Here is an 18,190-nt window from a genome sequence, read left to right on the forward strand (position 1 = left end):
GATATGTGAGAGCATAGCATAATGACTTTTTTGAAGCCTCTTCATTTATCATGACAGCTATTTCCATAAATCCAGCCGACCTCATCTATTGGAGCAAGTGTTACTTCAGATAACCATGATTTTAAAAGACTAATGAGGTGGTGGTACAGCAATCTTTCTTAATGTCAACTTCCATTCACCAAAACATCCTTTGATATTTTTCCTGAATTTTCAAATTAGTGATACACTCTTTTTTAGAGAAATACATTTCCCTAAACAAAATGTTCAAAACGGAACCATGATATCACTGGAAGTTTAATCGTTAAAGGATGCTAAAAACCATTACTTGACATCAGATATGACAATTGAAATTACCATAATTTTGAACAAATCCCAAAAGACTGTTTGTTTGCCATCAGACAAAGTGTATTTGAATTAGCTAAAAAACAACAACAATAAAAATAAAACTAGTGTTATAGAACTAAATCATAAGACATTTATTTCATATATGACATATTTTAAAAAAAGAATTTTAAAAACTGTTCAAAATATTTGCAATTGATTATTTTACAAATTATGCATTCCCTAATTCCCATCTAGCTCATATATTTTACAATACCAGGGTTAATTCTAGGTAACACTCATTTTATGTGAGCTACATTCATTCATCCGTTCATTCATTTAACACATTTGCTAACTGGAAACTGCTGAGTTCTGAAGAGTACAAAATGAATAAATTCACAGTGGAGTGGGAGAGATAGAGTTCATTTCACATGTCCTCTTTCCTGATTTTCATTAAAAATAATTACACTATATTGGCTTTATAAAACAAAAAACTCACTCTTACCTCAGCACTTTTCCATTTGTCATTCACTCTACCTAAAACATTCCTGCATAGCTAGTTTCTTCTAACATTCAGGTCTCAAATGACACCTCCACTGTATATACCATTTACATATCACTGTGAGTCAATATTTCTTTTTTTTTTTTTTTTTAAATGGTATGTATCTTTATTGGAATTCATGTGATGTATTCATTTGTTTATGGGTTTGCATCTCTGTTCATTGACTGTGAGCTACTATGAAGCGGTGATTTTTTTTTTTTTTTTTTTGGCTTGCTATTATTTAAGAAGTCAATAATTTGTTAAGCGAATGCTTAAAATATAACAGGATCAATTATTACCATATGTGTATCCTGAGCTGCTAGGATGCATAATTCTTGGTGGCATCATTTACATAATTATAATGGGATTGTTACGTGCATTATTCCCCCTATAGTTGAAAGTGTATACAACTCAGGTTCCTATTTGCAGTAACTACACGTACATTTTTTGAGAGCAGAAAGGATGTAAGGATGACATCAGTGAGTTTTATTAAGGGAAGAGGCTTCACAAAAGAGATAATAATAGAACATATGAAAACATAGTTCTGAAAACGTGGAAGATTGGTGGAGAATAAATATTCTTTCAAAAAGATTCCTGAGTACAGTATTGGAGAAATGAAACCGTCCATCATCATGAAATTTATTATTTTCCTCTTCCTTCTCCCTTTCCCCCTCCCCCCTTCCTTCCTTTTTTTTTCCTGGGTTGGCTGAATGTAAAACACTACCTATATCTTCCCTACTCTCAGCTTCTGTCCTTATATTCTGTGTTACTTCCTATTATTGTCAACACATTCTGATGCTAAGCCATCCTTTAAAATAATGACATAATCCTGTGGATTTTTCTAATAAATGAATCCTCACATGATCTATATTAATAAAATATAGATGACATTTTCTTATACTAACTACACTGCACAATATATTAAATCTTAGTTACACAGTGGGTTAACTTGTTGAAGGATACTGAAATTTCTGAGAAATATTTTTGGTGATTGCAAGAATCATAGCTACAAAGGTAAGGTCTATGTGGTTTAGAGGATCTCTAAAAATTTACTTAACTCAGAATGTGGTTAAATTGTTGACAATTTTTTATTTAAAAACCACCAATATCTAATTGCTTATAGATACCCACTCATAACTATTCATATTCATCTCTCAAGATGATAGGCAACAGTGAAAAAGAAATGCTTCTGTATTTATGGGCCTCATATTTAGTCAGATGGGGAAGATAAAAGGTACACTGATAACACGATTATCTACTAACATTTCTGATAAAGTTATAAAGGCTAAGCATGGGTGTACTAAATGAAGGTGCTGGAACCAGAGTACAGATCTTCAAATTTATAGTCAAGTGGACTTTATACCTATGTAGACATTTACATATGAAAATGTGATGTGCCTTAAAATATTTTGGTTTATTGATAGTGTAACAATTGTGTTATATTTGGGGTTGGAACTGGTATATCATTTGAGTATTAAATGGACAAACTACAATTTAATTTATGTGTCAAGATTTTGAATACTATATTTTAAGCTCTGGGAGATAAAAGTAGACATGTAACATTATTAAGTGACATAAAGATGCCTATTTAAACAAAATATCCTGAAAAATTTTTGGTAAGAAGTTTATTAAAATATGCACATATTAATTTGGGGGGATTGTAAAGACCCTATTAGCATGGCATTTTCATGAAAACTTTATTCTCAAGTTTTATAATGTCATAGATGACACAAAAGTTACTTCATGCGTCCAACGCACTGATGTCCTAAAGTTCACAAACGATGAGGATACAAACACTGTTCCAAACCAGAGACAAAGTTAGGCATTTTCGCTACCACCCCGAAAACAAGATTGAGGAGGAGGAAATATTAACTAAAATCCACTGGCCTGACATTAGCTAAGTGTTTTCATTCTTCATTAAATGCAAGCAACAATCCAACGAAGTGGTCATATTATTCTTATATGGAAATTAGGTTTAAAGAAATTTAGTAACTTCTTTTTGCAACTTAAAGGATTATGTGTACAATATCATTTTTCCTACTTAAATACAAACACCAACACTAGTGACATTAGTCAACAGCTTTAAGGGACTATGGGGATGTTTGCCAATCCTAATAGCTTTCAGGAAGGACATGATTTATGACATCTATTAAATGAATTAATTGGTTTGTTTGTTCATGTATATTTTTCAAATATAATTTGGGATAGTATGTTACTTATTTAAATATTGTGTGGTTTCCAAAATGTGAAAAGCATCATTTCAACTTTGTGAAGTTCTCTTATCTTCTAAAACTGATATGTGTAAAACTCAGTAAATATTAGTACAAGACAATACTGCTGGAATAGTAATTTATTCAGTATATATAGTAATATTGTGATATACTAATATTCTGAGCCTGGAAAGTTTTCTAGATGATGGGAACATGACAAACAAAAAATATCCTGTCATGATGGTGCTTACATTATTTTTTTTAAGCCAAAAAGCAACATATTTCTATACATTAACAAGGTGCGTATAACTATTATAGCAGAATAAATGTAAATTTATTACAAAAATATCACCTTGAGATTTCAATTATTTTTTTTTACTATTCAGTACATTTTACTTTTGATTTCCATTTGTATAGTGAGTGTTAAACACAGTATGTTTTGACTTAATGATGGTGAGAATGTAATTAATTACATTACAGTTAATTGGAGTTCTGTATGAAAGATGTTCTAACCTTGCAAACATATGGAATTTCAATGAGATTATAATGGACCAAAAATAATAAATTCTTAATATCAGGGGATATCTTGATTTAGTCATTTTTCTTAAATACATAATTACCAAGAAATTACCTACTCAGATCCATGTAATTTTCTTCATAATAATGTCAATCACATTATGTCTGGAAATGCTAAACCTATTATTATCATTACTTGCAAACATTAAGTAATTTGTTTCCAAGTACACAAAGATTTTTCTTCCTGATGTGGTTTCCAAAATTCTTTCTCCTGACATCTTTGAAGGCAACTAATCTGATTTATTTTGTAACAGCATAATTCAACAAAGCTCCCAAATATAAATTAGCATCAGGGAGTACTACAAAGTGGTTTGGTTGCTTTTTTTTTTTTTTTCAGTGGATTTAACTGAATGCCATGGTATCCTTAAAAGAGACTAGGAAAAACTGCAGATCCAACTCTCTATGTAACTGCTGAGATCAAATGCTTTTCTTTCTTTTTCTCCTGAACCCTGCTTTTTAACACCTGAAGTGCCTATTGTATTTCAAAAACATAGTGGGCCAACTCTCTTATAGAGAAGTTCCTTATGCAATATGTAACTGATTTAATATACTGCCTGCATATGATTCAGTTTCCACAGACATTACGTTAACATAACTATTAACGATCTTAAGAAATATTTGCTTCAAGATTATTTACCACTAACTCTTTTTGGAAATACGTTTTTCAAAGGCTAACATAATTCAATCCCCTACAGACTTCAAATAACAACATATTCCTATAAGATTTCTTCATTTAGATATGTTTTTTTAAATGTATAAAGATAACAGAGGGCACACATTCAACTTCCCTCACCATAACTAACTCATAAAACCAAAAATAGCAATGAATCTGAACTAGCGCCAGTAGTTAGTGATCCTGTCCCCTCTGCCTAAAACCCTCCCATTTTTTTCTGAGGATGAAATAAGACAGAGTGACACTGTCTTCTTGTCTACCATACTCCATAAGCTCTGACTCATTTACCCCTCCAGCCTTCTGACAAACTGCCTCCTTTTGGTTTTCGAAACTTAGTTTTCTTCCTCCCTGAGGGCCTCAATTCTTCTGCCATTCCACTTTGCCTTGGAAACATCTCCTTATCTTTCAGATCTCAGCACTGAGTCTTCCATTAACTTCCTTGCTTTAACAGGCAAAATCAGGCTCCCTCTTGTCTGGTTTTACAGCACCCTAAGGCTTTATTTCTTAGAGCTTTTCACAGTTTGTTATTTTTATTTATGTGATTGATTTTTGATTAATTGCTACCTCTTTATGTTTGAAATTCTAAGGCAGGAAACATGAACATTTTAATCCTTAATACTTAATGTAGTCCCCTTAACCGATATTGGATATGCACACATGTAATAAATATTGAGAGCTTTTTATTTTGTTTGTACCACAGGGGCAGAGATTGAAGTTAAATAGAATCCATAATTTGTGGAACATTGTCATCAATGGATCTGCTAGGCATATTTACTCCTCATTTCTTATCTTAATTTATCCTCACTCACTCCTACCTCCTTCCATCAAAGGCAATCATTTGAATGCATTTAGGGAGTATCTTTCAACTGGATTGCTATGGTGTGTTGCATTATTTTAAACAAGTATCCATTCTGTTTTCCTCTACTTCCCAAAGATTTTGGGCTTGGCCATGTGACTTGCTTTGGTCAGTGGAATGTGAGGGACTCTGACACACAACCAGAAGTTTTACAGGTGATCCTGTGTTTAGACAAGTTCTCTTTTGATCCCACTCTTCACTGTGTGAAGAGCAGGTCTGATTAGTCATGTGTCCCTGAAGGAGGAGGCATGTGGAGTAGACATGAGCTCAACCTTCAGCCTAAAGCCAAGGCCTGCCTGTCCAACTGCTTCAGAGGCCCTTGATTACAAATATAAATCTTTGTTATAATGAGCTAGTGATGTTTTGGTATTGTTTACTATGCATCATTTGAGTAGGAAAACATAATTGATGCTACTGTGTGCACTTTTATTTTTTTTTAAATTTTATGTAATGGTATTATTTTCTTTTTCTTACTAGTTTTACTGAGCATTATTAGCTTCTGACATTTCAATCCTGTTGCTATGTGTTCATGAAATCCTGCTGTGCAAGAATTTCATAGGACACTTCATACTTAATAATGATCACACCTATATGGGAATCTCTGATGTGATAGTCCCCAATATAACTGATAATCCTGACACTAAAATTTTCCTGAATGCCACCACACACACACACACACACACACACACACACACACACACACACACAAACTGCATTCTTGATTTGCTGGACCTTTGGCCTTTATAGGTTTTCCCAGAACACAGAAGAAAAGGACAAAAATAAGGTAATAGTATACAAACAATAAACATAGAGCACATATATCAGGGACTCAAAATATGAAAAAAAGATCTTAGAAAACAAACAAACAAATGATAAATAATGTTTATTAAGTACTGACTATATAGCAGGCACAAACTACTCCACATAAATTATATCATGTAATTCTCACATCTATCCTACAAAGTAAGAACTATTTTTTTTTTTCCCATTGTGGGATGAACACTTAACATGAAAACTATCCTCTTAACATATTATTAAGTGTACAATACAGTATTGTTAACTATAGGCTTAATGTTGAAGAACAAATCTCTAGAACAATAACTAAAAAATAATAATAATCTGACTAAAAAATTGATGAAAAATTTGAATAAAGATTTCTCCAAAGAAGACATACCAAATTGCCAACAGGTATATGAAATGATGCTCAACATCATTAATTATTAGGAAACTGAAAATCAAAAACACAATGAGACATTACCTCATCCTGTTAAGATGGCTATTCTCATAAAAAGGGAAAATAAAGGAAAAAAGAAAAAAGGTAGCAAATGGTAGTTTGGATGTGGAGAAATTCTAACCCTCATTCCAATTGTTGGTAGGAATGTAAAATGCTATAGCCACTATGTAAAACAGTATGAAGGTCCCTCAGAAGAATTAAAAATTGAACTGATATATGATCCAACAACCCTACTTCTAGGAATATATACAAAATAATTGAGATCAGGATCTCAAAGAGATATTTACACTTCCTTGCTCATTGAAGCAATATTCACAACAGCTAGGATGAGGAAATAAATGTCCATCAGTGGAGAAGTAGATAAAGCAAATGTGTCATATACATACAATAGAATATTTTCCAGCCTTACAAAGAGAATAAACTTCTGACGTTTGACACAATATGGATGAACCTTGAGTTCATATTATGCTAAGTGAAACAAGCCAGTCATAAAAGGAAAAAGACAGTATGATTCCACTTATATGAGGTATCTAAAATTGTTAAACTCATAGAAGCAAAGCGCAGGATTGTGGTTTCTATGGAAGGGGCAAATAGAGAGTTGCTGTTCAAGGAGTACAGAGTTTCAGTTACATTATCTTTTTTAATTGCATTTTACAAATATAAGAACTGAGGGACAGACTGCCTAAGTGAATTGCCCAAGGTTACAAGGCTAGTCAGTAAGAGCTTTAGGAGTTGAAACCAGACAATCTCACTTTAGAGCCCTTACTCTTGAAGCCACTTAAAACTTTCTTGGGCTGGTGAACTATATAGGGTTGTGGATAGAGAGGGGGCATCATATACCAGACAATTAATACTGAGAAGAAAATATCTAAGTATATACTAGTAAAAACATTTAATATTAAGAATAGAGAATCTTACAAAAAAGGCAGAAAGAAAAAAAACCTAAAAATTAAGAAAATTAATATAGCTTCATAATTCAATGATAAACACTGGAAAATACTGGAAAAGCATATACAAGTATATAATTTTAAAAGACAAAAATTTGATTTGAAACCAAGAGTCTAATTGTCAAGGTTTATGTTATATGTATAAGCAAAAGCAAATTTCATGAGTTCATATCAGAACTCATAAGGTATATATCATTCTAAAAAAACTGTAAGGCATATATGGGTAAACCAAGAGATGTAACAAAATGAAGAACTTAAAAATGTATGAGTCAGAAAATAAAAGGAATGGCATAAATCATATATAGGCTAGAAATAAGTATAAGCAGTTGTAAATATGTCCTGGAAATATAACTACAATGTTATAAATAGCATTTATAGAGAAAGCACATAAGTCATTTTCCAAAGAAAATGTAGTAAAAATAAACTGATAGGATCAAAAACAAAAATTGACATACACATAAAAATCATACCCCAAAATAACTCAGACACATGGAAACTAAAATGGCGAGCTACAGGAGAGGCCAACTTAACATGAAGGGTACCCATGAGTTTCTAATCAATATAACTATGGTCTTTTACTTAGCTTGATTTCATTCTTCTTGCTATGTCTGTAAAAAAAAGTAATAATAATCCGTTACCATTTAATGTATTTCCTGCATTGAAATTTTCTTTCTTTCTTTTTTCTTTTTTTTCTGAACTTCATTGCTAGCAGATTTTTATTCTGTCTTCTGAGTCTTTCTCTGGCTTTTTCCACTCTCCACTTCTGGCCCATCCTCGAAAAGCCATGACCTAAAGATTTATTTCCAAGTTTCTCTCTTATCTATTATATTTTCTCCCTCGAAAAATGTATTTAGTCTCATAGCTTCACCTGCTTTTCAGGTCGCTCTTATTGCACATTTTTTTTCCATGTTTTTACTCCATATTTTCTGGCTGACCCATCCCTGGCCCCCTCATTGCAGCCGGATCATCAGGGCATTAGATCAAAGCATCTGTGGCCACCTGATATCTGTTTCAGGTCTTCTTCATGGTACACTGATCTATATGCAAGAGAATCTTGGCCCATACTGCCATCTTCTGTCAACTTCCTTTCAGCACTAAGTGTTATATACTCCTATGATGGACCTATAACCCTGGGCAAGAGGAAAGTTCCCTGCCAGCCCTGGCATTATGGTTCCTGGATAGATCTAGTGAGTATTACTCTTTCATCGGCTATGTCCTGACTTAGTTCTCTCAGCCTCCATGCCCAGGAGAGAGAATTGGACAACTTTGTCATTCTGTAGATGGTTGCACTTAGATGTTTTGAAATCATTTATAATTTAATTGGTCCTAATTTAATCTCATCATTTACTCCTTAAAATAGCTTTCTTTTCTACCTACCTTATTTCTATCAACAAATATCATAAATACCATTATCACTCCAGCTAGAAACTCTTGATTGTGTGTTCTGTTTCTAATCTTCAACCTCCTGCCCAATCACTATTATTTTTTCCATTTCAATGACTTATAAGCATTTCCATTTTCATCATTTCCATTGTCCATCCTGTCTTTTTCATACTTAAAGGAAAGCAATAGCTGCTAACTCATCTCCTGGTTTTCATTTATTATCTCACCCAAGGAGGACTGCATATCACAGGGAAGCAATTCTTCTAAAATGTAGATTTGATTTTGTCATTGCCCTGTTTATGTCATTAGCAAGCTTCCATTTTCTATATATTAAAATGGGGTTCATAAAAACCTATCTTACACATTTCTTGTCCCCAAATGTCTCTGAAGACAGCCCTAATGTATTTTTTTTAATAGTTAATGTTTACTGAATCATACATAGTTCTAATCATATTACACAAATTCATGAATATCAAATAAATGTTTTTGACCCTACAATATTTGGATACATGTCCTCTGCCAGTTTTTTCTACCTTGACTTAAATGAAATCTCTACATTTTTAAAAGTTGAATTCCTATCCATTGCAGGCTCTGACTACAACAGACACATTCATTTACTCATTATCAGAATAACTATAGCATTTCTTGGCACTTTTCATACACTCTATCATGGCTTTATCTCTGTCTCTATATTGTCAGATTTTTATTTATGATGTCCACAATGAATGCTTTTTGATTGATTTATTCAGTAAGTATTATGAAGTGTCTATATTGTGCCAGGTGCATGTTTGATTGTAGTCTACAGCCTAAGTATAGCTATCATTCAAGGAAATGGAATAACTGTGAAGTAGATAACAACAAGACCAACAGTTACCATGGTCTGGCTTTGAGAGTATGAAGGCAAGAATCCAGTTCATGAGAAGCCAAGATACTGTTTCAAAGCATCCGTTCCCATTTTCCTTGGCCAGAAATTCAAAATAAAGCACATAATTTAGGCTGTAAGCCATCACTTTATCTCCAGTAAGCATGGCGGTTTCTTAATTGGAAGAGCAACATTTACATCGGAAACAGTTAAATCTAATATCAATTTCAAGTAATGTTACTAATATAATTGTTGAAAGAAATCTATATGCTACAAAAAGGAAAGAAAATCACACAGATCCTTAAAACTCTTAGATAAGCCTTTTCTAGACATGTATTATGTATAAACTTGCTCATAAAACCTTCCCTTTTGTACTCATTTACACTTTCAAATCTAATTATAACCCATTGTCATTTTATAGATCAAGTCCCAACTGATTCATGGTGCACTTCCTAATTAAGGATCTGAGACCAAAGGGACTAAGGCTGGGGCTCCATTGGCTCCATTTTCACAAGCTAACATACATCATGAAAACAGTTCTCGATTGTCTGTAACAGCTTTGATGTGAAGGAAAACAACAACCCAGAAACAAAAAAACATTGAGCCCTGTGCATTCCCTTGACATGCTCCAGATTCAGCAAATATGGTTAATAGGCACTGATCTTTAAAACCAGAGTTTCTGCAACATTGCTAGCAATAACCTAAATCAATGCAGCATAATGACCAAGCCAGTGGTAGTGAGTGATGAAAAATAGATCTGTGGAGATATCAATAAAATATGATACAGGACAGCTATATTATCTGGAGATAAAAATACAATCTTATGATATCCCTGGCCTTGAATAGTTTTAACTATTGCACACAAAACAAGCAGCAAATCATAAAGATGATTGTTGCTTTTATTTTACTGTTATGTCCTCTGCTAATAGATTGCAAACAAATACCTTTTTGTAAGGTTAAGCATTTTGATATCATTATGATTATGTGACATTATTTGGTGACATCACATTTTAATAAAACACAAAATATGCATCATAAAAACTATCTTTTTTAATCTCTAGAGATCAACAAAACTGCCCTTGAATGGTTGAGAAGGGTGTTAAAACCACCTGTGAGAACACTTTAAAAGTAAATTCTCGGGTAGCTTCTCTAAACTCTGAAAGGCTGGTATAACTCTCAGAATCTCAACAGAGGGAGAAACAATACCTCACATTTGCAATTATTGTCCCTTTATAAAAATATTCTCTAAAAATAGTATAGTTAGAATACTCACTGATTTTAAAGTCAGTTGTTATTGGGAACTTATAAGACCTTTTTTATGGAGCATATTTATTTCATAAATCAACATCAAAGCCTAGAAAAAGAAGTATTTGATGTCTAATAGTTCTTATATTATTATATGCAAATAAAATGTTTTTTAAAATTGCTAATATTAAACATGTTCAAATTACTGCTTTAATGCTTCACCTCAGACAAGAACCTTACAAATTCCTAAAATGCATGAAATAGAAAGAATGGTACAACCAGGAAAAGGCAATCCTGCATGGGTCCCTAATACTTTGTTGGAAATGAACAAAATGTGAACTTCATTTATTTATCCCAATTTTTCCATGTCCATCTGATCACAAAGGACACTATTCTGTCAGGCATTTACTCTGCCCACAAAGAGAACTCTTGAATCATGGGGTTTGACCAGTAGCTTCAGAAAGACTAAATACAGAGGGTGCCAAAAAATGTATACACATTTTAAGAAAGGAAAAAAAAAAACACTGTATTAATATATACTGATAACAAAAGACGAATACAAGTCACACTTGACTTCTGCAATTACAAGAGGTGCTCAAAGTGGTTACCATCAATGCGTCCGTTTGATTACAGCAAACTATTGCTTGAGCAACGTTGACCAAAGTGTTAACAACGCTTAAAATATATACACATTATTTTGGCACTCATGGTAATACGCAACAAATACTTGCAGTTTTGTGTTTTATGACAGTTTAGAATGAGAAGTCTCTGGTGAGCAAAAGAAAAAGGTTAGCAAATTTTAATATCCAAAATGATCAGTCATTTGCTATGTGTATCTCTGGTGAACTACATAATGCCAGTGCTGTCACAAAAGCAAGGCAGAGAATAAAAGTCCTAACAGCTTTAATTTAGTGGGGGAAAAAAAAAAAATCCCTGGAAGATTTTTCTTTCTCCCTGTAGACAACTTTAGTTTTGCATGGCATGCATTTTATAATTCTTAATTTATATTCAGCAGCAATGCTCTCTCAGCTTTAAGACCTTACCCAGTTTCTCTATCTGATACTTCACAAGATTTTGTCATTGCTATTTTCTTGTTTAAAATGGGTGTGGCCAACCTCTGGAAATGAAATTGTTACTGATGAATTATACCAATACATACTATCGGAGGGTGTAGACGTTGTGCTAAGCATTATATATGCATCACCCCATTTAATTTTCACAGCCCTCAAATGGCTAATCTGAGGCTTAGAGACATTAAAAATTTTCCCAGGGTCACAAATAACTAAATATCTGAAGAACTGACAATTTATCAATTCTGAATAGCATAGAAGTAACTGTTTACATATTCATTTATTCAATTATTCAACAAATCCTAACAGACTTCTAAGTACCAAGTAGCTTTAGATATGGGGACACAAACTGGAAGTTTTCATTTCTTCCCTCAAGGACATTACTTTCTAGTTTATCAGAGACATCATTAAATAAACTTAGCATCACCATAGATACTTACAATCCACGTAGTAGAACTGACAGCTCTGAAGGGAAAGAAACTGAAACTATTTTGTTCCATTTAATAAAGTTTTTATAATAGGAACAGAGTAGAAAACATTTGGCAAGCTCATTCAACAAATACTTATTCTGTATTTATGGCACCAACATAAAATAATAAAAGTACAAATCAATCACAATATTTTTGAAAATCTATCTTCAGAAAATTTTTATGGAATTGAACTTTTATTTTGAATTGGTGTAGGTGCAGCCAAATTGGAACTAGGCTAATTTAAGGGACCCAATTTGCAGAAACAATTGGAGAACACAATGCTAAATTCTAGTTATGCCAAAAGATTGCTAGTGTTTCGAGGATTAAAACTGATATCATATATGTTCACCAACTTAAATAAGCTTGCTCAGTATTCCAACTAAACGCCTAGCACCCACCTTTCATCTACTAAAAAGCCAGCATTCGATATTAAATCCTAAAAACTACTATTGGGAGTGAAAAAACCTAAGAACTTCTTTAAAAGAAATATGGAATTTAGTCCTGGTAAATTTCCATAAAAAAGCTTCAGCGTGTAAAAAGAGGGGCTTCTCTCTAAATAATGCAGGTTCTTTACAGACCAGACAACAGTACTAAAACAACTTCTCTCACATCGGTAGAGTGACCTGAAGGACAAACCATGTACCAAGGTTATAGGTGTTAAAGGTGAAGTGAGGATTCTGCCATCCACACTAGCATAAGGCTTTGAGGTCTGTCCCACATAGGTGACAAGCAGGCTTACTTTCAGGCTTTCATCATGAATGCTATTAAACTTTACTATCTTAAATTCTGCAATAATGAAAATTTCTCAGCAATATGATCATTTTAAGATGCTGTGTTTGCTTACACTCATTTAATATAGTGTGTTATAGTTTCGATGTGCAGTTCTGTTTTTCCTCTAAGATTGGAATCCGCTTCCGGAGAGCAAAAACTGGTTGGTACAATGACCATATGGAATTGGTGCTCAAAACACATCTTGAATAGAACTGAATGTGTATTCCTAACATCAAAGTATTTTGTATCTCTGACAGTTTACTTAAAAAGCAGACAAACCACCAACTTCACATTCACCATCTCTATCGGTGTGTTCAAGGCTATGAAATGTTGTCTATCATATTTCCCAAGACGCAATAAATGTTTCAAAGACGTTTTAACACTGGAGAAAAGGAGCTTCTGAGTGAAAGGTCATTGCTTTCATGTTAACATTATTACTTTTCAAGACCTTTAGTCACAAAAGACTTTATATAGCTTGTCACAAGTGAAGCTAAAATATGTTACGACTGCCATTCAGCTTCCACTAAATAAACAGCATTACATAAACGCAATTCATATTAGTAATATGGAACAGAACTTTGTAATCACTATAAATTTCAGGAATTTTCTATTTTATTACTTTTCTAAACTGGTTCATTTAATACTTTTAACATTTTTCTAGAATATATCAGCTACTGACATATAGTGTGAGCTCACTCTAAGTTAGATATGTAAGTGTTTATTATTTGGCTACTATGAGAATAAATAATTAAGATTTATAAAGTACTCAAGTTATTTATAAAAATGATTTTTATATAGCTACTATTACTTATATATGCTATTTTTAATACTTTAAAGAAAAAATTGCCTCACTTCTGCTATGACATTTTAATTGAAAACCCTAAATCTTGAAAGGCAATTTGGGATCTCTCAAAAGAGGAAAACATGTGGATAATAAAAGCATCAATTAAATATGTTCTAAAAGACATATTAAGATTTTAGTTTACCAAGATTAGCACACTCAATATAATCATTATGCCATATGTTGATTTAGAATTTGATAACAAAATAGCCACATATGAATAAAATGAAAAATACATAAGGATGAAACCTATCTTGACTAAAGTAATCTTACACTTTTCTAAACAAAGAATTCAAATGATACTGATTCCCAATGTAGACAATTCTGACTCTATACATTTATCATTAGTACTAGATAAATTGGTAAATAGTGCATTTTGAAGTCTCGTAACGCAAAAAGCATACCCCAAATTGTCCAAATTCAATAATAATCATTTGAAATATGATCTGCACCTGTAGTTCAACAGGCACGAGCACATAAAACGTATGAGAGTGAACCGAGTGAAGCTCAGAAACCACCTGTGCTGTCTTGGGAACTGGGCCATTCATTTATGCATGTTAAAGGTTTTCCTCACTGCATTTCAGAGCATCAATCAAGGTTGTCTACTTACAGGAGGGTCTGCGTCTTCAGCATAGACAGTTGTGATAGGTGTACCCTTGGCAGCATCTGGCGCCACTATCCCTTTGTAGATCCGTTTACTAAATACTGGAGGATAATCATTCATATCCTGTAAAACACAATTAAGAGTTTAGTGCTTCAGTTGAAACTGGGGTAGGTACAGTTAGTTGACCAGCTCCATCTCTTCAAGTCAATCAACCCATTTAACCCTGTCAGCTTTCTATCCACTCAGTTCCATTACTCTCACTTTGGAATGGCACCCCAGAGTAAAATGCTCGAGTTCCTATATGATATTAATGTGTGTGATATCAACAGAAGGCCATTCTACTAGAGTAAACAGCCTGTCACCCATCCCACTACCACCAAATACACCTTTTAAAGACCGGAAGGATGTTTGACATTTCCTCAAAAGATACTTCTACTGGAATGATATATTATTGTAAGAACAAATTTTATAAAGTGTCATTCTATGAGGCAAGTGTAGAAGACAGTGTTTTATGTTTGTTTTGTTGTTGCTTTTTTAAAAAACAATTTAATGTTTCTGTTGGAACTTCAAATTTTTATATACTTAGTATAATGGTATGCTTAGAACATTTTAAATGAAAAGTGTGAAGTATTCTTTGATTCCATCTTACATTTTTACAAAAGTGAAATGATTAAAGGATGTTTTCCCTACAGCACACTATAATAATGACAGATAGGAGGAGATGTTCTTCTAGACGGAAAACAATGATGATTACTCAAGGATGTTTTTCAAGGTAATTTATATGCATCTTGCTTATTTTCAGAATTCAGTTACATAAGTGCATTTTTATTTATTTACTGTCACTCACTAAACAAATATTTATAACAATCTTCCGATTTTTTATGACCCAGTGCTGGGCACTGGGAATACTGCGGTGACTTAAGGAAAAGACACCCCTATCTTCATGTCACTTTACTGCTATTTAGCCAGTAAAGACGCTGATTGCACAGATAGGTTAGGTACTTTGACTAAATTAAACTACTCATTTTGCAGAGCCAAACTGATAAATCTGGTCCCTTGAGAAGCAAGACCATTTTTTTCCCCTCCATAATTTTATCTTTTTTGGAGAGTTCAATATTATTTTTTCCCTCAAAAGCAAAGCTTATTAACAGGGCTGTTTTACATTTTTTTAAGTTTACATATTTTAAAAATAATCATTACACTTTGCGTTGTTTTGGGTAATCTGGGTCAAACCTCTTTGAGCCCAAAGTTAAATTTGTGAATTATCTTACTCTCTAGGTCATCTTTTTCTCACTTGCTATTAAACATGAAATAAGAAAACTATTCGACTTAGCCTTTGATATTTGATCTGATACAAAAATTTTCCAGTACAATGTAAATTGAAAGCACACTAACTGATTATAAACACCTTTATTTGCAAAGAGGTCGCAGGGTAATTATCTATTACAATCAAATAGAGCTTATTTCATGTTCACAGTTGAGTTGATTTCTGAGTTGTGAATATGAAAAAAACCTGCAGACTTTAATAAAAAATAGGAGGTCTTGTACTGTAAGCAAAATTGAAAAATAAAAAAATATATATATAATTTTCTCTGTTTGGACATAAAAGTATTCACAACCTCTTCCATAAAAAAAGAAAAGTTCCTTTGCAAATTATGAGCTTTAGAATCTGACCAAGTAAATGAACACAGGAAGCACTGGTTGTCTCTAATGAAGGCAGAGTTGGGCATTGATATTGCGTCTGGGTAAATATATAAAACATTTGCATGCACACTATCGCCTTCTCTTTACAAGAGCACCAATTATTTTAATGAGTGAATCCAGGAATGAAAAAGAGTGGAAATCCTCTTGTACCCCTAAATTGTAACTTCTGAAGGTTAGAAAAGAATGAGCCCAGCATTTGCAATTTTTCTGTATATGAGATTCCAAAGTCACATAAACTCAAAATGTTCCTATGAATTTTCTTCCCCCCTCCCCAGGGGGCATTTAAAACCTTAATGTTACAAGGTATTTTGATTCTTCAGGAAAAAAATAAAAAAAGGTACATAATTTTTTATTAATGTCAATACAGACAATAACAGTGCTGACTAGAGCGGCCTATTTTTGCAGAGAAAGTTTTCACTTGATTCACCTTTCACTGAGTATACAGTGGACATTTTATAATCTGGTCTCACAAACTAATTAGACACAAACCTAAGGCTGTAAAAAACTGAAGACCACTAAAGGATTCATATTCTTCACTTTAGTTTTCTTGCCACTGACAGGATGAAGAATCAATCAGTACAGTTACTGTAGCAATATTTCTTTCCTTTTTTTAAAATTTTTTATTAGTTTCAGGTGCACAAAACAATGTAATAGTTGGACATTTATCATTTATATCCCTCACACAGTAACTAACTCCCTTCCCCCATCTACTACCCCTCTGACATTGCACACAGCCATTATTACATTTCCACTGTCTCTATTCCTAATGCTGCACTCTGCTTCTTGTAAATATATGTACATATACATAGTATATCTATTGGGGCTACAATCTATTGTTACAATCTATCGTTACAATCTATTGTTACAACCTATTACAATCTATTGGGGTTACAATCTTTTATTGTTTTATTGTGCCTAATGTGTGCAGCCAATTGCACATAGTTCTCCCACAATGCATTATTTCAGATGAGAAAATTTACTGAAATGTAATGTCAATAAGCATAATCCATAGTTCCATATATTTGTGCTCCAGGGATGTCTAAAGAAAACCCTACACATGCTTTCTTATACAGCAAATTAAGGATAAACTCCACTCTCCAAAAGCAAACCCCTTTCTGCTGTCCATCATTCCACTAGAGGGTAGTCTTGGCAAAAGGAAACATTTCCTTTTCTGTTCTCTGGTGAACAGTTTTTATAAATAAGACCCTTAATTGAAGTTTGCTATCTGTGGTTATATATCTGTCGGTCTAAACAAAAGTTAGTTTTCATATTTCTACAGTATATTCTGAATGTTACCATGGTTCTCAACTAGAACACCATGCTCTTCTCAAAAACAAACAAACAAACCCATATATTTTTTCTCACATATCAAGCAAATAAAACCACACCTGAAGGTACACTTAGCTGCAAGGAAGAAAATATGAGTTTCATTTACATATTTTCTAAATTAGGGTCTAAATTAATCATGGAAATGATTTCTACTTTGGAAGACCACACAGTAGTTTTAAGGAACTTTTATTTATTTATTTATTTATTTATTTATTTATTTATTTATTTATTTATTTATTATTTTTAATGAGCATACCTAGAAAAACAGGAATTTGCTGGTGAGATTCCAAATTAATGACAGGCTCTCCATAAAAAGTTAAGAGAAAGAGATGACAAATATATATTTTTTTTCTTGAACTTTGAGTAAAAACTGTTCTGGTTAAAAGATTTTTTCCCAATTAAAAATAACTGGTTATATTTGATTATCTTTTTTAAAATGATAAAATTATAGAGAATGCTGCCCTCATTTTAAACTCTCAGGCACGCTTTCTGAGGAGACACAGATGCCGTGCGCCAGTGGGTGGAATGACCTCCATTACCACTGTAGGACTGC

General features: G+C 33.0%; 1 protein-coding gene across 1 annotated transcript in view; it reads right to left on the reverse strand.

The window, feature by feature from the left end:
• PCDH15 (protocadherin related 15) overlaps positions 1–18,190 on the reverse strand; it is a 1,316,677-nt gene that overhangs the window by 129,187 nt on the left and 1,169,300 nt on the right. Inside the window, exon 25 of the mRNA XM_088791982.1 lies at positions 14,611–14,727. Within this exon, the coding sequence (XP_088648108.1) occupies positions 14,611–14,727 (117 nt within the window). The remainder of the gene's footprint in view (positions 1–14,610; positions 14,728–18,190) is intronic.

The sequence above is a fragment of the Rhinolophus sinicus genome, chromosome 15 (assembly GCF_057876585.1).
Source record: "Rhinolophus sinicus isolate RSI-liver-muscle chromosome 15, RSI-T2T, whole genome shotgun sequence".
Taxonomy (NCBI): Eukaryota; Metazoa; Chordata; class Mammalia; order Chiroptera; family Rhinolophidae; genus Rhinolophus; species Rhinolophus sinicus.